Source organism: Trachypithecus francoisi, unplaced genomic scaffold, assembly GCF_009764315.1.
Source record: "Trachypithecus francoisi isolate TF-2019V2 unplaced genomic scaffold, Tfra_2.0 Lachesis_group2, whole genome shotgun sequence".
Taxonomy (NCBI): domain Eukaryota; kingdom Metazoa; phylum Chordata; class Mammalia; order Primates; family Cercopithecidae; genus Trachypithecus; species Trachypithecus francoisi.
The window spans coordinates 54,677,270-54,703,095 of record NW_022681465.1 but is presented as its reverse complement, the minus strand read 5'-3'; the positions used below and the strand labels follow the sequence as shown (position 1 = coordinate 54,703,095).

Genomic DNA, 25,826 nt, shown 5'->3' with positions numbered 1-25,826 from the left:
TTTACAAAAGTGCTTTAATATTAAAGGACACATATATTTTGAGTTATTTTTATTCTACACGATTTTCCAGAAACGACTCAAAAAATAATTAACTGATCCTTTTAGGTACTTAAATATATACTTTAGGATTAAGAGCCATAAACACACCAAGCCAATTAAATATATCGTAATTAGATGTCAACTAATCAGTAATTGTAAAAAACTAATTATTTTAAGCCTTTCTCTTGTATTTCAGAATTTTTGGAAGTCAAGTCCTTCCTTTAGCTCCCTCATCTTATTCCTGACTTTTTATATCACAAACTCTAGGAAAAATCTAAAATTATTTGACTATGAATACTGGTATCAAGTAAAACTTAAAATAGTAAAACACTTTAAATGGGACAGGTTGGAAACCAAACATACCCACCCTGAGTATGTTTTATTAAAAAGTCAAAAAGCAACAGATGCTGTGGCAAGACTATGGAGAAAAGAGAACACATACACACTGTTGGTGAGAATGTAACTTAGCTCAGTCACTGTGGAAAGCAGTTTGAAGATTTCTCAAATAACTCAAAACACAATTACCAATCGACCCAGCAATCAAATTACTGGATATATATCCAAAAGACAATAAATCATTCTACCAAAAATACACCTGCACTTAAATGTTGATCACAGTACTATTCACAATAGCAAAGACATGGAATCAATCTAGGTGCCCATGAACAGTGGACTGGGATAAAGAAACTGTGGTAAATATATACCATGGAATACTACACAGCCATAAAAAAAGAATGAAATCAAGTCCTTTGCAGCAACATGGATGCAGCTGGAGGCCATTATCCTAAGCAAATTAACACAGGAACAGAAAACCAAATGCTGCATATTCTCATTTAGAAGTGGGAGCTAAACACTGGGTACTCACAGTCACAAAGATAGCAAAAATAGGCACTGGGGACTTCTAGAGAGGAGAGGGAAGGATAGGTGAAAGGGATGAAAAAGTGTTAGGTACTATGCTCACTTCCTGGGTGACAGGTTCAGTCACTGCCCAAACCTCAGCATCACATAATATATCCATGCAACAAACCTGTACGTGTACCCTCAAACCTAAAATAAAAGTTTTATTTTTTAAAATTACTGTTTTCTTCAATATTAATCACTGTCCTATCCTGGTGATACATATGACATATAAGTGATCTGGTTAAATGCCTACTGAACCAGAAAAAACTATTTTGTACAAGTTATTTCTTCCGTTTAAAGTATGATACAAAAAGGAAAATTCAGTAAAAATGGCCAGTTATCCAACAGAATTTAATCTAAATAACAGTAACGAGTTCCTTGTTTCCCTCTGAATCTTACTGTTAAGGAAATCTTCTCACTATTTGTTTACGGACTATGCTCAAAACAAAACAGAGCTAGGTACTTGATAGTCTGATTAATCTCAACTTTCCTTCAGAGACTCTTCTATCATCTGCTGAAGTCCTCTAGGGAAGTGGGCCATTTAGATGCACAGAAAACAGCTGGAGCATGAGGTGACACACAGACTTACTTTAAGAGATTAGCCCCAAGAGAAGAGCTTAGTTCTCAGTTAATCTTATGTATTCTCACTTAAGAAAATTTCAGGGAAATAAAATTATAAATACGGGTTATTTCCACAAACTAATCATTAGATAACTCTATGGCCCTGAGGACCAGAACAGGAATGATTCTGCCAAAAATGCCTTTCATGGGTATTAAATTAATTTCCTCTGAGAGGTAACAGAGCAGCAAGGATCAAATGAGAAGTTTCTATTAAGTTCTTGGAAAGACAAGTCAACATCTCCAGTAAGGCTTCGTTTACTAAAAGGTAAATGTTATAGGTAAAATTGTGTGTGTTCCTGCCCCCCATCCCCAGAAAGATATGTTAGAGTCCTAGCCCCTAGTACCTCAGAATGTGACCTAATTTGGAAATAAGGTCACTGAAGATATGATCAGTTAAGACGAAGTCATACTGGAGTAGGATTGACCTCTAATCAAATATGACTGATGTCTTTATAAAAGGGAGAAATTTGGACACAAAGATACTTATAGAGGGAAGGTGACACGAAGAGACACATGGTGAAGTTCGTCAGTTCATCTATAAGGCAAGGAAAGACACCCGGAACAGACCCTTCCCTCACAGTCCTCAGGAGGAACCAATCCCACCAACACCTTGATTTTAGACTTCTCACCTCCAGAATCATGAGTCAATAAATTTATGTTGTTTAAGCCACCTACTTTGTGGTACTTTGTTACAGCAGCCCTTGCAAACTAATACAATAGGCAATAAGAAATGACTTTAAAAGTGGCTGTAAGGTAAACACAAAACAGAACTGAACTAGAAATTCAAAAGTCCTAGATTCTAGGCTTTAAACTCATAACCTTTGGCACAAATCTCTTCCCCAGTTTCCTTAACCATACCTCTTCCAGGTTGTTGTGAGGATAGAACTTAATAATGTGTGGGAAAGTGCTTGGAAAAATACAAAATATTAAGCAAATAGAACATATTATCACCAAAGATTTGCAATATACTTAACACACTTTAAGAAAAAGAGCAAAGAGTACAGAAAAGATATAAGTGATCCTCATGTTTTTCCTCAAAAAGAAGAGCTAATGACCAGATGTTAAACACTAAATACACATAGAAGTTAAAGCACCTTATGGTCAATATTTACTTATCTGTTAATTTTTAAAACTACAACCCCCCGCTAAAAAATAGCTATTACTGATAGCTTACATAATAATTAATTCAGCCAATACTTTATATTCCAGAAACTGGCTAAATCTAAAAGATACAGAGCTCAAAGACAGGGTCTCTGCCTTCAAGGAGCTGTCTCTGCAGAAAAGGAAATAGGAATTGATTAAATAGATTCACATAAGCTATGGAAAAGTTATGCATATAGTACAATAGAGCAGATACCTATCTTTGTACTGGAATAGAGTTGACTTTAGATTAAATCCTAATATATATGTTTGAATAATGTTTAAATTCTCTGGAATTGATAAAGCATTAAACAATATACTATAGAAACACTTTAATGAGTTAATTGAAAAGTTGTTCAATTTTCCTTATCAACTCTTTGCTGACCAATACGCCATGTCAGAGAGAGAGAACTTCATCTCTCAGGTTTTTTTTAAAGCAAGCTTAAACAAAAATTGTTTTGTGTTTTTTAAATTCATTACATTTGTATTTTATCATTTATCATTCCCTTGTGTGGGAGAAGAAAAATACAATTAAGGCTAGCTAGCTGGATTTTTATTTTCATCAGAGACAACCAGAAAATTAATGTTGCAACTCTCCCTGAAAATCCTTCTAAAATGTACCCTTTCTTCTTTAGTCTGTATGTATGGGCAATGTATCCCAATTAAAGCTGTCTTTTTTGGCTAAAGACTTTTCCAAGTCTTTAGGAGTGAGCTGAGTATCAATGATTCAGGTACGGTACTCTAACGCTAAATACAGAAGAAACAGTATAGTGGGTTGATCTTTACTCCCAAGGTAGAAGACACAGGGAGAGGTGGGAGGGGGATAGTAAAAGTCAATTTAAAGACAATTAAATCCACTAGAAAAACACTGTGATTACATTTTTTATAAGAAAAAATATCTGAGATAACTGATCTATGTTGAATATAGGGTAAAGGTTCACTGAAAGTAGTTTGATGGAAGAATCAGGCTACACAGAAGCATAAAAGTAAGCATGAAATAGTGAAATGACTCAAAAAGTCTTTATCATCCTTTGTTTACTTATGCCAGTAAGAGCTTGAAAGCTGTATTTGCAAAGGCTAAAACACAAAGCAGATAATCTCTCAATGGATAATTGAGTTGACACTATTAAAGTCTGGGAGTTTTAAAGGCAGCAGATGTAATGGCCTCCATTTCTAGAATTTTAAAACTCAATGAGAAAAGAACAAGTAAAAATAAATAAATGGAAACAGACGTCAATATATAACCCACTATAGCTATGCAAATAATTCTTTTTCCATTTTCTTCTGATCTATTTCACCTTTCTTTTCCATATTTTACCCCTTCCCCTTTCCCGCTTTCTCTTCTATGTCATTAAGCAAATACATAGCTTTTTCCATCTTCTCTACCTATATGTAGTTCCTAATAATTCCTGAATAATATCTTAATCACAACTCATAGCATATCAACAAATCTTAATCTAGCTCACATCTCATAAAAGACACAAACACATAAAAGTGTGACCAAGAAGGAAAAAGAGAAAGCCTAGACACCTGAAATACTCATGTCTAATTTGAGCTCCAAGAATTTAAAGAATCATATGTATAGAAAGAAAAAAACAGACTTCTAAATAATCAGTCATCTCTAAGAACTTGAGATTTTTCCCTTTTAATTTAAAAAGGGGAATTTTAAAAATATATCAATTTTTGTATTAGACAGTTTCTTTATAAACCTTTATTTTGAAAAGAAAAACACTTTAAAAGTCCAATGAAAATAAATATATAAAAGCCATCATAGCAGATGTGTAACATTTGGAGAACTATTCCTCTGCATGCTATTTAGAAGTCAGTTTGTCTGGGATGCAGTCTTCCCTCAATTCAATATTTTAAATTTAAAAAATTAAAAGTATATGAGGAGAAGAAAAATAAGCAAATTATTTTCAATACTTTTGAATATCTGAATTTTATACTTAACAACTCAAATATTCAACTACAGATGGTTCTTGCACAGTGTCCTCAAATTCAGCAAACTTACTGCTTATTAAATTAGAAAAGAAAAAAAATCAAGACACCGAACTCTATTTTAAAAACTCAAACTGTTGATAAAACTTCACTTGATCCCACTGCCATGAACTGGCAAGCTTACAGGACACAATGGTAACTATGGTCCAATTATAATGAGTGTAAAGGGTAAATTAAGTAATGGTAGTAAATAAATGAGGACTGTCTAATAGATACCTCGGAAGAAAAATGTGGCTTCTTCACAAAGGCAGTGCTTTCTGATGTTCTATCCTAATATAAATATGCTTTTGTATCTTGTGTCAGTTTTAGCTTCCAAATGAATCCCAAAGAAGGAATCTCGTGATCAAGAGTAGCTTTGGTAGTGTTCCTCTTGGTTAGAAATGGGCAGATGATGAATTTTTAAATGTCATAAGGACCTATATAGTTACAATATTTAGTCACCTTTTTCTATGGAATTCCTGTGTCCAATATATACTAGTCTTTTAGAAGCCAAAGTATAATATGAGGGGCTGACAGGTAGAAATAACTAGAGGACTTCAACTGAAAATAACTTATTCTTAATTGACAAGTGCAAACCTACAAATAGGAAACTAAAAAGCACATTTCCATAGAAACAAAACACTACCTCCAATATAATATGAATGAATACATGAGGGCTGAGGGGATTCCAAGCATCACCCTTACAAGAGTGAATTGGAATAAGGCACAGACGAATTCTAAAAAGAAGTGAGAGAATATGTTTTAATATAGGGAACAGGCGAACACTGGCAGGAAGGAAAGAACATTACAGTCATGGAAGCACGAATAAAGAGAAATCTGCAAATCAAGTTTAAAAAGTACATCTTTTTCCAAGATTTGTTAATATAAACATGTAATTATTTTTAGCACCTTTAACATATCACCATAAATAAATCCTAAAGAACCAGGCAAGGAAATATATGTTTGTGTCTACATTGGAATATAACTACTGTATCTAATGCTCTTAAAGTTCATTTAATAACAATAAAAATAACAAATCTGATTCTTTCCTTTCAGGCATAAACTTAAATAGTCAAAAGGGTATAAAAGCCTAAAGTAGGGCAAGTTTAATTCTATAACATTAGTAGTTTATTCGTATCTTGATGCAGGAAGGGAATTAAATAATCAGGTGCTTGTCTTTAAGAGCATCTTTCTGCCGGGCGCAGTGGCTCAAGCCTGTAATCCCAGCACTTTGGGAGGCCGAGACGGGCGGATCACGAGGTCAGGAGATCGAGATCATCCTGGCTAACACGGTGAAACCCCGTCTCTACTAAAAAATACAAAAAACTAGCCAGGCGAGGTGGCGGGCTCCTGTAGTCCCAGCTACTGGGGAGTCTGAGGCAGGAGAATGGCGTGAACCCGGGAGGCGGAGCTTGCAGTGAGCTGAGATCCGGCCACTGCACTCCAGCCTGGGCGACAGAGCGGGACTCCATCTCAAAAAAAAAAAAGAGAGAGCATCTTTCTTAGAACTAAAACAAAAGAAACAATAGGCTTTTACATTTTTAAAGATTAAACTCAGCTAGTTGATTCTGCTCAATAAGTTATCAATGAAATATCTATTCCAAATATACTAAAATATAACAATTCACCTTCAAAATAATTAGTATTTGATTTTATCTAAAAAAGAAACATTTTCCTACAGCTCATCACTTTGCCAGAAATTTACCATATGCTTAAATAAAAGCATAAAAAAGCAGGAGGCAATCTTTGAAAAGTATGAATCGATGACAGTTCAATAGGAGAGAATTATCAGAAACATATCCATTGTATAAGGGGGAAAGAAAGTTGAGCCTTTTAGGACATGCCAGAAAAGTCTAAGGTAACAACTTATCTTCAGATATATCACCAATAGTAAGTCTGCATACTATTTATGATAAATAATGCTTAAAGAGATAATAAATTGTAGTAAACAAAATTGATCATTCTACATGATAAAAAAAATTTAAAACTTTATCTCATCCAAAATAATCCCAACAGTATACGGAGGTAGATTAGCATAATGGTTAACAGTGTGGGTTCTGGAGCCAGACTACGGAGATTTATATTCTTACTCCTCCACTTCCTAGTTTAGCCATGCTGACTATGGAAAACTACATAATCTTTCTGTGCCTCAGTTTCCTCATCTGTAAAGGGAGGAAAATAAGAGTTCCTATTCCACAAAATTTGTGTGAAATTTTAAAAATTAATACAGGCCTAGCACTTAGTGCACAAGTATAAGCTATTTAAGCTATTTTTATTATTACTGTTGCTATTATTATAGTTTAAACACCATACTGAATCTTCAGACATTTCTTTGAACTACCTATTGTAGCTACTATTAACCACTAGCTCTTCAGTTAAAATATCAAAAATTACGGTCTAAGTAAGTCGTAAGAGATCTAACCTGAAACAGAGCTTGCATATTACAGATGGATATTCACAAAACCTTCTAATAAATGGGCAAAAATTAAGAAAAGTTTATGTGTTTCTGCTCCTGTTTGGATTCCAAAGCACTGCTGGCTTATACCCTCCAGCCACATAACAGTTAGGAATATGCCTTTGTCATCAACTATATGTTAGAAAAGGGAAAGGATCATGTCTTTAAAAAAAAAAAGATTACAGATTTCTGGCTAAGGATGGTAGGTTGAACTTACATTTACAGGCACACTGTCCCACCAAAATGAAAAGTAAAGGAATTTTTTGTTTTTGTTTTTTGAGACAGGGTCTCACTGTGTAACCCAGGATGGAGTGCAATGGTGCAATCATGGCTCACTGCAGCCTTGATCTCCTGGGCTCAAACAATCTTCCTACCTTAGCCTCTGGAGTAGCTGGGACTACAGGTATGCGCCATCATGCCCGGCAAATTTTTTTGTATTTTTTTGTAGAGATGGAGTTTCACCACCTTGCACAGGCTGATCCTGAACTTCTGGGCTCAAGCTATCCACCCACCTCAGCCTCCCAAATTACTGAGATTACAGGGGTGAGCCACCACACCTTGCCTAATGGGATGTCCTTTTAAGGCTTACATTCGCAAGGATGAAGAGTCCACAAGATGAAACAACAATAACAAAATTATGGTAAACCACTTTTCAAACCTGAGAAATCTGAATACTAAACAGACAAAAGAGAAAACAGGGTTAGGGTTACACAATAGAATCTTCAAATGGCTAAAATGGCAGTACCAGGTACCTCTGGAAGTAGAGAAAAGGTTTAAAAAGAGGATTAAAAAAAAAAATCTGTTTAAAAATGTGTAAGCTTCCCAACTCCCCATTCCACCCCTTCACACCCCTCCCTCACCCCAGCAAAAGACGAGATTTATTCTCTGGGTGGAAATGTTTTTAATGGTCTTATTATTACTAAAAAACATAAGGCAAGTTTAGAACAGACATACCACACTAAAAAAGAAAATAAAGACAAAGTTTATGTGTTTCTGCCCCTGATTGGATTCCAAAGCACTGCAGGCTTATACCCTCCAGCCACGTTAAGAGTCTTCTCTAAGGAATCTGACCAGCCTAAAATAAGACACTTAAAAGATGTACATCGCCAATGAAACAGCCTACCAGGTTATCCTAAACAGAAACCCGTAAGTTGACAAGCCCTATCCAGAGGCACAGAACTACTACTCCACTCTTTAGAACTTTTTTTAGAATGCATCAGTGAACAACCACCACCACACATATAAGGAGAACCTGAAACAGGAAAGACAGAGACCAAAGCGAGCAAGCAAGCAAACAAAAAAAGAGTAACTTGGAAGAAACAAATAATAGGTAAAGAGAAGAAAATTTCCAAAAACTATTCTTAATAACCTTCAAAGAGATAAAAGAGTATAAGCAACCACGAAACAAAAACTGGATTATTATTATTATTATACTTTAAGTTCTGAGATACAGGTACAGAATATGCAGGTTTGTTAGATAGGTATGCACGTGCCATGGTGGTTTGCTGCACTCATCAACCCCCTCATCACATTAGGTACTTCTCCTAATGCTATCCCTCCCCTAGGCCCCCATCCTGCAACAGGCCCCGGTGTGTGATGTTTCCCTCCCTGTGCCCATATGTTCTCATTGTTCAACTTCCACTTATAAGTGAGAATATGAGGTATTTGGTTTTCTGTTCCTGTGTTAGTTTGCTGAGAATGATGGTTTCCAGCTGCATCCATGTCCCTGCAAAGGACATGAACTCATCCTTTTTTATGGCTGCATAGTATTCCACGGTATATATGTGCCACATTTTCTTTATCCAGTCTATCACTGATGGCATTTGAGTTGATTCAAGTATTTGCCATTGTGAATAGTGCTGCAATAAACATACGTGTGCATGTGTCTTTATAGTAGAATGATTTATAATTCTTTGGGTAAATACCCAGTAATGGGATTACTGGGTCAAATGGTATTTCTGGTTCCAGACCCTTGAGGAATCACCACACTGTCTTCCACAATGGTTGAACTAATTTACACTCCCATCAACAATGTAAAAGCATTTCTATTTCTCCACATCCTCTCCAGCATCTGTTGTTTCCTGACTTTTTAATGATTGCCATTCTAACTGGCGTGAGATAGTATCTCATTGTGGTTTTGATTTGCATTTCTCTAATGACCAGTGATGATAAGCTTTTTTTCATGTTTGTCAGCTGCATAAATGTCTTCTTTTAAGAAATGTCTGTTAATATGCTTCAACCACTTTTTGATGGGCTTATTTTTTCCTGTAAATTTGTTTAAGTTCTTTGTAGATTCTGGATATTAGTGCTTTGTCAGATGGATAGATTGCAAAAATTTTCTCCCATTCTGTAGGTTGCCTGTAAAGTAATGGCAACAAAAGCCAAAATTGACAAGTGGGATCTAATTAAACTAAAGAGCTTCTGCACAGCAAAAGAACTGGATTTTTTTTTTTAAAGTAGGGGGTCCAGTAACAAGAGAATTGTTTCAATCTATGGAGGGTTGGAAGATAAAACTGAGGAAATCTCCCAATAAAGGAAAACCAAAAGGAAAGATGTAGAAAACACTTAAGAAAAAAGATAATAGAGGGCCAGTCCATATTCCTACTACATCAAAGAAAATGGGGATTCGAAAACACCCACACACCCATAGAGAGAGACAGAGAGGAGCGGGTGGGGAGACGGGGAGAGACAAAATCAAAACAACTAACTCGATAAAATTGCCAGAACCCAGTAGGATTTTCTAGGTCAAAAGAAGCCACCAAGTACTCAGGCTGCTACTTGAGAGTGTGCTACACCAAAATAAGGACCTAACAAAAAGGAAAGCAAGCAACAGGGGGTCCAACACAAGAAAGAAATTCTGAAGATGATGAGGATACTAAGGAAAAAAAAAGAGTCCAAGAAAACAACTATGCCAAAACCAGGTAAACAACCAGTACAGATTAGAACAAGTCAGAAGAATCTGAGAGTACATCATTAAGAACATGAAATTAATAGAATAGTTAAGAGGGTATTTACAAACAGAATAGAGTTTGGAGATAAACCAATGATATGTTCATAGAAAACAAACCTACCTTTTAACAAGTATATATATTCCATTGAAAATAAAACTGTGTACAAGAAAGAAAAAGTAACCACAGAATACTACTACATGGCAAAACTATAAATAGCATTTAGTCATAATGATGAAAACATTAAATACTGATATAATCAAAATTAGAATAACTGTACTGGGAGGATGGGAAGACAAGAAATGTGTATGTGACTGCATTAACAAGACAGATGGCCAGGTGTAGTGTAGCTCATACCTGTAATCACAACTCTTAGGAAGGCCGAGGCAAGAGGATCACTTGAGCCCAGGAGTTCAAGACCAGCCTAAGCAATATACTGAGATCTTGTCTCTACAAAAAATTTAAAAATCAGCTGAACATGGCAGTGTGAGACTGTAGTCCCAGGTACTTGGGAGGCTGAGGTGGGAGGATCACTGGGCCCAGGAGGCAGAGGTTGCGTGAGCTATGATCATACCGCTGCACTTCAGCCTGGGTGACAGAGTGAGACCCTGTCTCAAAAACAAAACAAAACAACAACAACAACAAAAAACAGGACAGGTAAGAGGATAGAGTTCTTATCTTCCACTGTGGGAAGTCACAGGTAGTGTAAAAAAAAAAAATTAAGTAGCAGCAATATAAACTTACTTGGATTTATGACAATAGATACCAAAAAAATCAGCTAAAAGTGTTGACGTTGTTTGTCTATAAGAAGCAGGAAATGAGATAAGGGTAATAGTAGCCACTGTCGGGGGCGGAGCAAGATGGCCGAATAGGAACAGCTCCAGTCTCCCAACTCCCGGTGCGAGCGACACAGAAGACCGGTGATTTCTGCATTTTCAACTGAGGTACTGGGGTCATCTCACTGGGGAGTGCCGGACAATCGGTGCTGGTCAGCTGCTGCAGCCCGACCAGCGAGAGCTGAAGCAGGGCGAGGCATTGCCTCACCTGGGAAGCTCAAGGGGGAAGGGAATCCCTTTTCCTAGCCAGGGGAACTGAGACACACAACACCTGGAAAATCGGGTAATTCTCACCCCAATACTGCGCTTTAAGCAAACGGGCAAACCAGGAGATTATACCCACACCTGGCCGGTAGGGTGTCACGGCCATGGAGCCTCCCTCATTGCTAGCACAGCAGTCTGCGATCTAACCGAAACGGCAGCAACGAGGCTGGGGGAGGGGCGCCCACCATTGCTGAGGCTTAAGTAGGTAAACAAAGCCGCTGGGAAGCTCGAACTGGGTGGAGCTCACAGCAGGCTCAAGGAAACCTGCCTGTCTCTGTAGACTCCACCTCTGGGGACAGGGCACAGCTAAATAACAACAGGGGAAGCAGCAGAGACCTGTGCAGACGTGAACGACTCTGTCTGACAGCTTTGAAGAGAGCAGTGGATCTCCCAACACGGAGGTTGAGATCTGAGAACGGACAGACTGCCTGCTCAAGTGGGTCCCTGACCCCTGAGTAGCCTAACTGGGAGACATCCCCCACTAGGGGTAGTCTGACACCCCACACCTCACAGGGTGGAGTACACCCCTGAGAGGAAGCTTCCAAAGGAAGAATCAGACAGGTACACTCGCTGTTCAGCAATATTCTATCTTCTGCAACCTCTGCTGCTGATACCCAGGCAAACAGGGTCTGGAGTGGACCTCAAGCAATCTCCAACAGACCTACAGCTGCGGGCCCTGACTATTAGAAGGAAAACTATCAAACAGGAAGAACACCTCTACCAACACCCATCAGTACGTCACCATCATCAAAGACCAGAGGCAGATAAAACCACAAAGATGGGGAAGAAGCAGGGCAGAAAAGCTGGAAATTCAAAAAATAAGAGCACATCTCCGCCTGCAAAGGAGCGCAGCTCATCGCCAGCAATGGATCAAAGCTGGTCAGAGAATGACTTTGACGAGATAAGAGAAGAAGGCTTCAGTCCATCAAACTTCTCAGAGCTAAAGGAGGAATTACATACCCAGTGCAAAGAAACTAAAAATCTTGAAAAAACAGTGGAAGAATTGATAGCTAGAATAATTAATGCAGAGAAGGTCATAAATGAAATGACAGAGATGAAAACCATGACACGAGAAATATGTGACACATCCACAAGCTTCAGTAACCAACTCGATCAACTGGAAGAAAGAGTATCAGCGATTGAGGATCAAATGAATGAAATGAAGCGAGAAGAGAAACCAAAAGGAAAAAGAAGAAAAAGAAATGAACAAAGCCTGCAAGAAGTATGGGATTATGTAAAAACACCAAATCTACGTCTGAATGGGGTGCCTGAAAGTGAGGGGGAAAATGGAACCAAGTTGGAAAACACTCTTCAGGATATCATCCAGGAGAACTTCCCCAACCTAGTAGGGCAGGCCAACATTCAAATTCAGGAAATACAGAGAACGCCACAAAGATACTCCTCCAGAAGAGCAACTCCAAGACACATAATTGCCAGATTCACCAAAGTTGAAATGAAGGAAAAAAGCTTAAGGGCAGCCAGAGAGAAAGGTCGGGTTACCCACAAAGGGAAACCCATCAGACTAACAGCAGACCTCTCGGCAGAAACTCTACAAGCCAGAAGAGAGTGGGGGCCAATATTCAACATTCTTAAAGAAAAGAATTTTAAACCCAGAATTTCATATCCAGCCAAACTAAGTTTCATAAGTGAAGGAGAAATAAAATCCTTTACAGATAAGCAAATGCTTAGAGATTTTGTCACCACCAGGCCTGCCTTACAAGAGACTCTGAAGGAAGCCCTAAACATGGAAAGGAACAACCGGTACCAGCCATTGCAAAAACATGCCAAAATGTAAAGACCATCGAGGCTAGGAAGAAACTGCATCAACTAATGAGCAAAATATCCAGTTAATATCATAATGGCAGGATCAAGTTCACACATAACTATATTAACCTTAAATGTTAATGGACTAAATGCTCCAATTAAGAGACACACACTGGCAAACTGGATAGAGTCAAGACCCATCAGTCTGCTGTATTCAGGAGACCCATCTCACATGCAGAGACATACATAGGCTCAAAATAAAGAGATGGAGGAAGATCTACCAAGAAAATGGAGAACAAAAAAAAGCAGGGGTTACAATCCTAGTCTCTGATAAAATAGACTTTAAACCATCAAAGATCAAAAGAGACAAAGAAGGCCATTACATAATGGTAAAGGGATCAATTCAACAGGAAGAGCTAACTCTCCTAAATATATATGCACCCAATACAGGAGCACCCAGATTCATAAAGCAAGTCCTTAGAGACTTACAAAGAGACTTAGACTCCCATACAATAATAATGGGAGACTTCAACACTCCACTGTCAACATTAGACAGATCAACGAGACACAAAGTTAACAAGGATATCCAGGAATTGAACTCATCTCTGCACCAAGCGGACCTAATAGACATCTATAGAACTCTCCACCCCAATCAACAGAATATACATTCTTCTCAGCACCACATCGCACTTATTCCAAAATTGACCACATAATTGGAAGTAAAGCACTCCTTAGCAAATGTAAAAGAACAGAAATTATAACAAACTGTCTCTCAGACCACAGTGCAATCACACTAGATCTCAGGACTAAGAAACTCAATCAAAACCGCTCAACTACATGGAAACTGAACAACCTGCTCCTGAATGACTACTGGGTACATAACGAAATGAAGGCAGAAATAAAGATGTTCTTTGAAACCAACAAGAACAAAGATACAACATACCAGAATCTCTGGGACACATTTAAAGCAGTGTGTAGAGGGAAATTTATAGCACTAAATGCCCACAAGAGAAAGCTGGAAAGATCTAAAACTGACACTCTAACATCACAATTAAAAGAACTGGAGAAGCAAGAGCAAACACATTCAAAAGCTAGCAGAAGGCAAGAAATAAGTAAGATCAGAGCAGAACTGAAGGAGATAGAGACACAAAAAACCCTCCAAAAAATCAATGAATCCAGGAGTTGGTTTTTTGAAAAAATCAACAAAGTTGACAGACTGCTAGCAAGACTAATAAAGAAGAAAAGAGAGAAGATTCAAATAGACGCAATAAAAATTGATAAAGGGGATATCATCACGGACCCCACACAAATACAAACTACCATCAGAGAATACTATAAACACCTCTATGCAAATAAACTAGAAAATCTAGAAGAAATGGATAATTTCCTGGACACTTACACTCTTCCAAGACTAAACCAGGAAGAAGTTGAATCCCTGAATAGACCAATAGCAGGCTCTGAAATTGAGGCAATAATTAATAGCCTACCAACCAAAAAAAGTCCAGGACCAGATGGATTCACAGCTGAATTCTACCAGAGGTACAAGGAGGAGCTGGTACCATTCCTTCTGAAACTATTCCAATCAATAGTAAAAGAGGGAATCCTCCCTAACTCATTTAATGAGGCCAACATCATCCTGATACCAAAGCCTGGCAGAGACACAACAAAAAAAGAAAATTTTAGACCAATATCCCTGATGAACATCGATGCAAAAATCCTCAATAAAATACTGGCAAACTGGATTCAGCAGCACATCAAAAAGCTTATCCACCATGATCAAGTGGGCTTCATCCCTGGGATGCAAGGCTGGTTCAACATTCGCAAATCAATAAACGTAACCAAAGACAAGAACCACATGATTATCTCAATACATGCAGAAAAGGCTTTTGACAAAATTCAACAGCCCTTCATGCTAAAAACGCTCAATAAATTCGGTATTGATGGAATGTACCTCAAAATAATAAGAGCTATTTATGACAAACCCACAGCCAATATCATACTGAATGGGCAAAAACTGGAAAAATTCCCTTTGAAAACTGGCACAAGACAGGGATGCCCTCTCTCACCACTCCTATTCAACATAGTCTTGGAAGTTCTGGCTAGGGCAATCAGGCAAGAGAAAGAAATCAAGGGTATCCAGTTAGGAAAAGAAGAAGTCAAATTGTCCCTGTTTGCAGATGACATGATTGTATATTTAGAAAACCCCATTGTCTCAATCCAAAATCTCCTTAAGCTGATAAGCAACTTCAGCAAAGTCTCAGGATACAAAATTAATGTGCAAAAATCACAAGCATTCTTATACACCAGTAACAGACAAACAGAGAGCCAAATCATGAATGAACTTCCATTCACAATTGCTTCAAAGAGAATCAAATACCTAGGAATCCAACTTACAAGGGATGTCAAGGACCTCTTCAAGGAGAACTACAAACCACTGCTCAGTGAAATAAAAGAGGACACTAACAAATGGAAGAATATACCATGCTCATGGATAGGAAGAAGCAATATCGTGAAAATGGCCATACTGCCCAACGTTATTTATAGATTCAATGCCATCCCCATCAAGCTACCAATGAGTTTCTTCACAGAATTGGAAAAAACTGCTTTAAAGTTCATATGGAACCAAAAAGAGCCCGCATTGCCAAGACAATCCTAAGTCAAAAGAACAAAGCTGGAGGCATCACGCTACCTGACTTCAAACTATACTACAAGGCTATAGTAACCAAAACAGCATGGTACTGGTACCAAAACAGAGATATAGACCAATGGAACAGAACAGAGGCCTCAGAAATAATACCACACATCTACAGCCATCTGATCTTTGACAAACCTGAGAGAAACAAGAAATGGGGAAAGGACTCCCTATTTAATAAATGGTGCTGGGAAAATTGGCTAGCCATAAGTAGAAAGCTGAAACTGGATCCTTTCCTTACTCCTTACACGAAAATTAATTCAAGATGGATTAGAGACTTAAATGTTAGATCTAATACCATAAAAATCCTAGAAGAAAACCTAGGTAGTACCATTCAGGACATAGGCATGGGCAAGGACTTCATGTCTAAAACACCAAAAGCAACGGCAGCAAAAGCCAAAATTGACAAATGGGATCTAATTAAACTAAAGAGCTTCTGCACAGCAAAAGAAACTACCATCAGAGTGAACAGGCAACCTACAGAATGGGAGAAAATTTTTGCAATCTACTCATCTGACAAAGGGCTAATATCCAGAATCTACAAAGAACTCAAACAAATTTACAAGAAAAAAACAAACAACCCCATCAAAAAGTGGGCAAAGGATATGAACAGACATTTCTCAAAAGAAGACATTCATACAGCCAACAGACACATGAAAAAATGCTCATCATCACTGGCCAGCAAAGAAATGCAAATCAAAACCACAATGAGATACCATCTCACACCAGTTAGAATGGCAATCATTCAAAAGTCAGGAAACAACAGGTGCTGGAGAGGATGTGGAGAAATAGGAACACTTTTACACTGTTGGTGGGATTGTAAACTAGTTCAACCATTATGGAAAACAGTATGGCGATTCCTCAAGGATCTAGAACTAGATGTACTATATGACCCAGCCATCCCACTACTGGGTATATACCCAAAGGATTATAAATCATGCTGCTATAAAGACACATGCACACGTATGTTTATTGCGGCACTATTCACAATAGTAAAGACTTGGAATCAACCCAAATGTCCATCTGTGACAGACTGGATTAAGAAAATGTGGCACATATAAATCCATGGAATATTATGCAGCCATAAAAAAGGATGAGTCTGCGTCCTTTGTAGGGACATGGATGCAGCTGGAAACCATCATTCTTAGCCAACTATCACAAGAACAGAAAACCAAACACCGCATGTTCTCACTCATAGGTGGGAACTGAACAATGACATCACTTGGACTCGGGAAGGGGAACATCACACATCGGGGCCTATCATGGGGGGGGGGAGGGATTGCATTGGGAGTTATACCTGATATAAATGATGAATTGATGGGTGCTGACGAGTTGATGGGTGCAGCACACCAACATGGCACAAGTATACATATGTAACAAACCTGCACGTTATGCACATGTACCCTAGAACTTAAAGTATAATAAAAAAAATTAAAAAAAAAAATAGTAGCCACTGTCGTCCTCCATTACAAGCCTCATAGAACTATCTGACTAGTACTCTTTAAACAATGTGCTTGTAAAACACTGATAAAATGTGTATAAAATGCTGATAAAATTATATCAAAATTTTAAAATTTCCTAATTATAACATTAATGCATGCTTACATAATTTGCAAACTACACAAAGAAACAAAGAATTAAGAAAGTTTGCCATCCAGGTAAAACTATTATTAATATATTACAGCATTGCCTTTGAATTTTTGCCATACACACACATTTGTGTATATAATTTTTTTAAACTCAGGGTTCATGCTGAATATGCAAATTACATAACCTTTTTTTCAATTAACATTCTATCATTAACCTTTTCTGATGTCCTTAAGTACTCTTTTAAAACTCCTTAATACTCCACTTTATCCTCCAGCATCACTTCTTCAACCTCAGGGTCTATGAAATACTAAGCATCCCAAAACTACTTGCATCATGACTACCTAACATAATGCCTTATTGTAAGTACATGGCTATTATGAAGTTTAGTATAAACTAAACTCAAAAGTGATGTGACACATTTAAAGTGCAGATCATTTTTAAGAAAGGAAAGCATCAAGTATGTGTGTATCGCTTTGAAAAGACAGGTGAGGCTGATGTTTTGTAATTTTTGTACAATTAAGGAAACACATGGCTTAAACCTCACTAGAAGAATTTTTCATTTTAAAATTTCCTTTAGTTAATTGTTCTTTAAATACAATATTCATAGTTTTAAAACGTAAGAAAATACAAGAATATTGATTGATTCTTAATATTAATATAACCTGTTGGAAGACATTCTTCAATGGATCTTCTCCCAATCCTGTACATATTGCTGGGTATGGCCAGAATGCAAGATCCTGACCACTTGTTACCAGGGCCGTTTGTCAGGGTTGTGTCTGCTGTGAACAACTTTGAAAAATGAGGTAGTCACCCTCCAGGACAAAGAGCAGCCTTGCTTACTATAAAAGCAATGGATCCTCCACGCCCAGAGCTCCTCAGCACCAACTCACTATATGTACAGCATCTATCCGTAACATATTCTATCATCCCCATAAAACTTGGAGGCAAGGAGAACTGAAGAAAATATGCTAATGCTCATGCTGTTTCTATGCCATGAGTAATAAGGTCCTTTGCCTCTGACCTAGAAGTCTCATGCCCTCTACATGACATGTAGAAGCATCTAAGAAATAGTAAATGTTTACTTATAGAGTTAAATCAAATTCCAGACCCATTAACCTACCTCTTGGCAATTCAGACCCCAGGGATCAAATACATGACATTTAAATAATTAAATAATACTGTCATGTCTTCCTTCCTACCCATTTTAAATAAGCGTAATATATGAAAATCCAATTCCCCACAAAATTTAACTTACCGTACATTTGTTCAAGACTTTCTACCAGCTTATATTAACCTTTTTTGCTGCTTCAATCCATCTGTCCCCAGCCAAATAAGCTTCATGATTCTACTTACATTTTCAATACTTTTTTTCATTCTACATACTCCCTAAGAAGAGTTTTCTGGCATTTTATCTCTCCAGCCATAAGACATAAAACGTGCACCTAAACAATTCACAAAGCCTACCTAAAAGGTACCAGAACCAATCAATGGAGCATACATAGTTGTGGTCTCTCCACGTAAAACAAATGTTGTCAATATGTAACTGAAGCATGCTGGTGCCTCTTCAGACTTCAGTTCTAACCTTGTAAGCCCTGGGAACTCTCTCGTACCGCCATTAGATGCTAGGTGTGGTTTTTCATCATTTATTTATAAGACTTTTTTCTTCTTAATCATAGACCTTAATACTCTTCCAGACTTCTAAGCAAATAACAAGAAATAATATTTCTTTAAAAAGTAGGGAAAGAAGCTCATAGCAACACATTATGCGCAGGGAAATATGTTTTAGGGATTGACATAAGAAGGAAGATGGAGGAGGAAACTATCAGGGTTTTTCACTGTAGCTATAATATAAACAATGTACCACAGAGATAGGATTCAGAGGGCTAAGAGGAATGAGTAGACCCAAAGTGACTGCTAGCAAAGAAAAACTCATACAAATGCTGAGAAAAATAGCAGATAATAGTGATAAGAAAAAGAAAACAGAGAAAGATCTAGTAGTTTTGAAAGCAGGCAAAGTAGGCTAGCTCATGTCAGAGGTTATCCAGCAGTTACCAATCAACCTCCTACCGGGAGCAGAGGTCAAGCAGCTGAGGCGGGAAACCTAATGAAAAAAACATCCCTACATTCAAAGGAACATGACTGAGACTTAAGAGATGTAGGAAGTTGGTGGGGGCTGAGGGCTTCACCAGCTTCACTGAGAAAGCTCTGAACTGATACTGTTCTACATTAGTTAAATTTATTAACACAAGTAAGATAAGACTGTAAGTTTCGCATTTCAGTTATTCCCAGGAGTGCCACATCTGAAAACAGAGTGTTGATTTATCAATATTCAATGAGACTATATCCCTGGGGAAATCTAAGTAAGAAATGCACTGATAAGGGTCTTCCATGATATTTAGCTACAAGTAATGCCACTGCAAGTAAGTCTGTAACTTCCTTAACCAAGAAAAGCAGTTTGGACCACAGAAATTGTAATGTAAATTTCTAAGGACATTTCTAACCCAGATATTGCTATGAACCTCTTACATAAATATCTCACTTAAAATATAACTAATATTTAACGAACACTAAATCTGTGGGAGTTTGTCTGTTTCTTTTTTTTTTTTTTTGAGACGGAGTCTCGCTCTGTCACCCAGGCTGGAGTGACATGGCACGATCTCGGCTCACTGCAAGCTCCGCCTCCTGGGTTCACGTCATTCTCCTGCCTCAGCCTCCCCAGTAGCTGGGACTACAGGTGCCCACCGCCGCGCCCGGCTAAGTTTTTTGTATTTTTAGTAGAGACAGGGTTTCGCCGTAGTCTCCATCTCCTGACCTCGTGATCCACCCGCCTCAGCCTCCCAAAGTGCTAGATTACAGGCATGAGCCACTGTGTCCAGCCTCCTAAAATGTTTCTACTGAAACATCCTTGTTTATGCATTAGGATCCAGATGAGGTTGCCACAGGTTTCAACACAAAGTATGACAATAAACTCCTGCTACAGAAATTCATGGGATGTTTTCAAATCATAAGCAGCAGAAGGCTCCACGCCTGCTGCAGCCATGAGCAGCTGCTGATGTACTTCCTACTGAGGTTATCCAGCTCCCCTTCTCCAGGACTTACAGCCACCACTGTTTGACCTTTCCCCACACCAGTCCCTGCTTCCTTCAAGAGCTAAAGCCAATCCTGAAAAAGGAGAGGGCTGATGATTAACTTCATCCAGCCAAACCTGTTACTTCTCAAAAGAGATGTCCTGTATGGGCTTCTTAATATCCATAACATGGTGTGGATACTCAGAAATTACTGTGACAGTGGAATCACTGTGGTTGCCCAAGATTTCTATCCATCTTGATTATGAGCTTGAATTGAGGCTTAGCCAGAGACAGCAAAGGGTACTCCAGAAGGAGGCTGGCTCATGTCTTAAAATGTACCCAGGTTTTGTTTTCTTTGAGTGTGATAAAATGACAGGCACAGAGACAACTGCCTTGGGAAGAAGAGTTTATTACTCGCAATTCTAGAAGGAGGAGGCATGCCATGAAGCACAGGTCCATATGGGAAGGTACCAGGGTCAGTCAGGAGGCAGAATGAGAGAGGGGAAAGCATGGCACAAGCTTTTATTATGGTTTTCAGCAGAAAAGGCCAATGCAGGGCATGGTAAACAGTTTAGAACTGGCTGGTTTGAGTAATTTCAGTGGGCTCCAGAGTGTAAGAACCATCCCTAGCTGCCTGTTACCTGGCCCTGGGGTGTAAGTTAGGGTAGGGGGATAATGGCTCAATCTGTGAAAGCTCAATAAAGGAGGTGGTTGGCAGTATGGGCTCTAGACTGGCTGTTTTACATATGAAAATGCTCACAGGAGAGTCATTTGCTATCTCTGGGAATTTTCCAGCCCTGGAGGAGTAGTCTGCCCTCAAGCCAGCAAGGCCCCAAGATGTCAAAGCATCATAAAATATAGAAAATAAAAAACACGAATAATACAGCTCAGATTGTACTTCTGGGCTCAGAGCCCATCCAGATTTTTACTTCTTTTATAAACTCTGGTAACAACCACCATTCTCAGTTCCAGAATTTCCCTAAATTAAAAGCCTTCTTTGGCCCTAGAAGTACTACCAATCCTACCTCCACACTGTCACCACTACCATGCATTGGTGATAAATGTAACAGAGTATTCATTCTGAATGGTCTTCCCTTGGTTTGCTGACTCTTTGTATCATAATTTAAAATCTGTATCACAGCCTACCAAAATAATGATATGGCCTTTGCTACAACTTCTGAGAAAGTCATACTACTGCTGTCAGAATCTTTCAGAACACTAAAGCTTCAGGTGCTAAAACAGCATTCAGGCTAGGCTTTTCAAGTTTTACTATTAGCTTCTGTTTAAATGTTTGCATAAAATTTCAACAAAAGGAACACAAAAACAATGCTTCAGGATTTCAAAGACATCACTAGTGTTTATCACCTTACAGACGAAAAGCAAGGAAGCTGACTAGATAAATATCAAGGCATCTCCGCCTCTCCCTGCCACTAAGCTTCTGAACAAAATGTTTGCTCTACTTTAAAATGTCATCAGTTATGCATTTTTAGGAATCACAGTTTGGATTTGACATCATACAGTACAGTAGATATTTAAGCAGAGGAAAAACTTGAATCTCTGTATTGATATTGTAACTGTTAAGATTCATTTCACTGTTGAACTGTTATACACACTTTCCTGATTATTCCACATAAAAGTAAAACTAGGTCTGCTTAAAGGACACACACAAATATAGCACATCAATAACCTGGGGCTTTCTTTTTACTATATTGTTTTTATAATCACAGACATGCTTGCTAGGTAATACAATCAACATGAAACAAAATATTAGGTAGAAGACTGGTTTAAAAACAAAACTACATGGTAATAAAGCTATAGATATACAGATTTTCAGGGATTTTTACAAACAGCCATAATAGTAGGAAACCTAAAATCTGTCAACTGTTAATCAAGTCTGGATGCATACCATAAAAAATATAAACCTACTACTGCTTGATGAGACGTTTAGTCACAGCAGCTGAACATGGCAATCCAATCTGTATGCTTCATACTAAGGCATCTATTTAATCCTTTCAGATCAGGCTTAAGAATCACATGACCTAAAAATGTTCCCGAATATCTTTCCTAACTTCTATAAAACTCTTCCAACACAGACAACAAGCAAAAACAAAAACAAACAAAAATCTTAAAGGTAGTTACTTCAGATTGACGTCCCAGTGAAGCACCCAAATGAAAAGATCCTGAAACAGTTCACACACTAAGCAAAATACAAAGAACCAAGAACAATTAAGGTTAAGTTCCAAGTTACACAAACCAAAGAGTTTTATAATGCCAAAATCTGTAACAGAAATCTAATTCTTTAGCAGTTCTGTATCCAGTGACTGACTAATCAACATGGAAACTGAAAATAAAAACAAAAACAAAAACAAAACCTGGGCAGCCATGAAGCCTTTTCAAAAATTGGCAATCAAAACTTCACTATCCTGTAGCAAATTCAAAACCTGAACTAAAGTCTCTAAAACAACAGAACTCTCTAATAGATTATGAGATCACTGACATGACATTTAGTTTCCTGAACCATTTCATCAACATCATTATAAGGAATCAAATGCCTTCGTAAAAATGAAACAAAAAACCTCTAAGTTCACTGATGAAAATGGATAATTTGTCCAAAAACACTGGACTCTATGCACACAGTATCACCTCCTTATTAGGGTTTTTATATCTTCTCTGCTGCTTCATCCCTACACTGGTCCATTAGGGCACCCTGATATTCACTGAAAGTTACGGTCTAAACCAGAAAAAACAACAACAAAAAATTTCCTTCCCTTAGTTCTTAGCACTGCTGACACACTCTAGCATTCCTTCAACTAACATCTACTGCCCAAATGCTATATGCCAAGTCCTATATTATTCATTTGAATTTTCTAAAATATTTTACAAAATATTAATGAAAAATAAAAGGGAAATAAACAACAGCAAAAAGAATATAAAATATCCTGACTTACATCTGAATTAAGCATTAGGATCTTACTAGATCCCTGCCCAGCAGGTACTGATGGCATGATGAAAGCCTTGTCAGAAATACTGCTAAGATAACTATACTACAACTCTCGAAAAGTGAAATATAACTATACAGGCACATTGTGAAAGTTCCTTGCTTTCCAGCTCAAGGTCAGTCTCTTTACTCTCTTTAGTATAATTTTTTTTCCAAAATGAGGGCAAAGAGAACAGTTCTAATCTTGTCACTTAATTCTCATGTCTGGGCTAGGAGACTTACCTTTCTCATATTTAACAACTATAGCATTCTTTTACAAGAATGGCATGCCCTGCTAAAGAATTCTGGAACCATTCAGATAATAGCTAGCCGATGAAGATCCTAAGATTATTGCAACAGAGAAACAACTTGAGTCCCTAGTTACATGACCTTGAGCATGCATTTGCTTCCTCTAAGCCTTTGTTTCCTCATCATATGTTAGTAAGATTAACCTCACATGGTTGTTTTAAGTATAAAATACACAGTGTAATGAAGGGCCTAACATAATGTGTGCTACATGGCAGAAACACATAACAGGTCTCTTCCCTTTAAGTATGCATGAAAATCCAACATTAGAGAATGGACAAAACTGTGACGCACCATCCTCTGGTGTACATGCATAATCACAGTATCAAAATTCTACTTACTTCCAGCTCAAATAAATCCTTCCCTGATTTATATCTAGCACAATTGCTTTCTTTCCCTTTTGATGAAACCTCAGACACTTTACCAGTATCTATTAACCTGATACTGTAATTATTTGTACATATATTCTCCATGTGAACAATTAACTTAAAGCCAGAAACTCTTATTCTTCTCTCCTTTCTTTATGCTAATAAAAGAAGTGTTTGAAAGTAAATTAAAACAAATCTTTCAATGCTTATCCATTTAGGAATAAAAGGACTACCTTGAATAACAGAAGTTTCTATACAAGTTACAAATGAGTAGTTAGCATCTTCTTTGAGATTACATAACTTCTTCCCAAATTGTTATTCATTGTTCGTAAGAGTTACATACTTAGTAATTTGTCCCTTGAGAAGGTTCTTGGTTCTCTGGAAGAGGAAAAATTCATAATGACCAGTTAATGATGTCAATGTAGTTGATTACTGTTGGTAGTAGAGTGTGCAAATTAATTTCTCCCAACTCCATTTTTCTCTTGCGTCTAGTCCCCATAAAAACATAAAGAGTAGGCTGGGTGCAGTGGCTCACACTCATGCCTGTAATCCCAGCACTTTGGGAGGCCGAGGCGGGTAGATTACGAGGTCAGGAGGTGGAGACCATACTGGCTAACACAGTGTAACACGGTGAAAACCCGTCTCTACTAAAAATACAAAACATTAGCCGGGCGTGGTGGTGGGAGCCTGTAGTCCCAGCTACTCGGGAGGCTGAGGCAGGAGAATGGCATGAACCTGGGAGGCGGAGCTTGCAGTGAGCAGAGATCGCGCCACTGCACTCCAGCCTGGGCGACAGAGCGAGACTCAGTCTCAAAAACAATAATAAATAAATAAATAAACCATAAAGTTTTATTCTATCTGCAGCTTGTAAGTATTCACAACGGTACGTAAAAGATACACACCGAGTAAAAGTTTGACTCTGAAAGTTGGGAGAATGAGTAGCTCTGGATACCTCCAAATTGATGCGCATGTAACCCAAGTGCAGGCATACCTTTACCTGTTTTTTATTGAAACTATTAACACCCATTTCTCTGCCTCTTTAAACAAAACATCAAGAATATATTTAAAAGTCTTCCTGATTTCTCAGGGTCATGATTATTTATGTAAGTATCAATTAATTGAGCTACATCTCAGAAATACCTGCTATAGATACTATTACTCCAGACAGTAAGTACTCCATATAGACTGTTGGAGTAGAAATGGTATATATTATCAGCAAGACATAGCAACAGGGACAATATTACAGACAAGTGTTTGTCCTCTGTTCCTACCTATTCATTTCCCCAGAGTTGAGGAAGGAGTATGTATTTATCCAGCAACCCCTCACTTCTTTTTTTTTTTTTTTTTTTTTTTTTTGAGACGGAGTCTCGCTCTGTCGCCCAGGCTGGAGTGCAGTGGCGTGATCTCAGCTCACTGCAAGCTCCGCCTCCCGGATTCACGCCATTCTCCTGCCTCAGCCTCCTGAGGAGCTGGGACTACAGGCGCTGCCACCACACCCGGCTCATTTTTTGTACTTTTTTTTTTTTAGTAGAGACAGGGTTTCACCGCGTTAGCCAGAATGGTCTTTATCTTCTATCTTTTCTATGCTTTTTTGCTGAGGTGCCACTTGCTGCTACCAGTACAATTTCTATCACTTCTAACCAAAACACTTATCTCTGCTGCTCTCTTCTGTCTTCTCTGCTGCTTTCAATCAACTGCCCATGCATCAGAATGCAAAAACTAATTACTAAAAACATAGCATATTATGAAAGCATACATTTATTTTTTAAATCGACATATATTTATAAAAATTCCAAGTAAACTTTAGAATAAAGTGTGTTGAGGTATGCAAAAAATCTTACTGAAATTTTTATTGCAGTTGCACTGAATACACAAATTAAT

At 37.9% G+C, this 25,826-nt stretch overlaps 1 protein-coding gene across 8 annotated transcripts in view; it reads right to left on the bottom strand.

Moving 5' to 3' along the window:
- SSBP2 (single stranded DNA binding protein 2) overlaps nucleotides 1-25,826 on the bottom strand; it is a 336,738-nt gene that overhangs the window by 281,916 nt on the left and 28,996 nt on the right. Inside the window, exon 1 of one of the 8 annotated variants that reach the window (XM_033179237.1) lies at nucleotides 5,324-5,409. The exons of the other annotated variants lie outside the window; for them this stretch is intronic. Within the exon in view, the coding sequence (XP_033035128.1) occupies nucleotides 5,324-5,373 (50 nt within the window). The 5' untranslated portion in view covers nucleotides 5,374-5,409. Of the gene's footprint in view, nucleotides 1-5,323; nucleotides 5,410-25,826 lie in introns of those variants that run through there. 8 annotated transcript variants of the gene reach the window in all.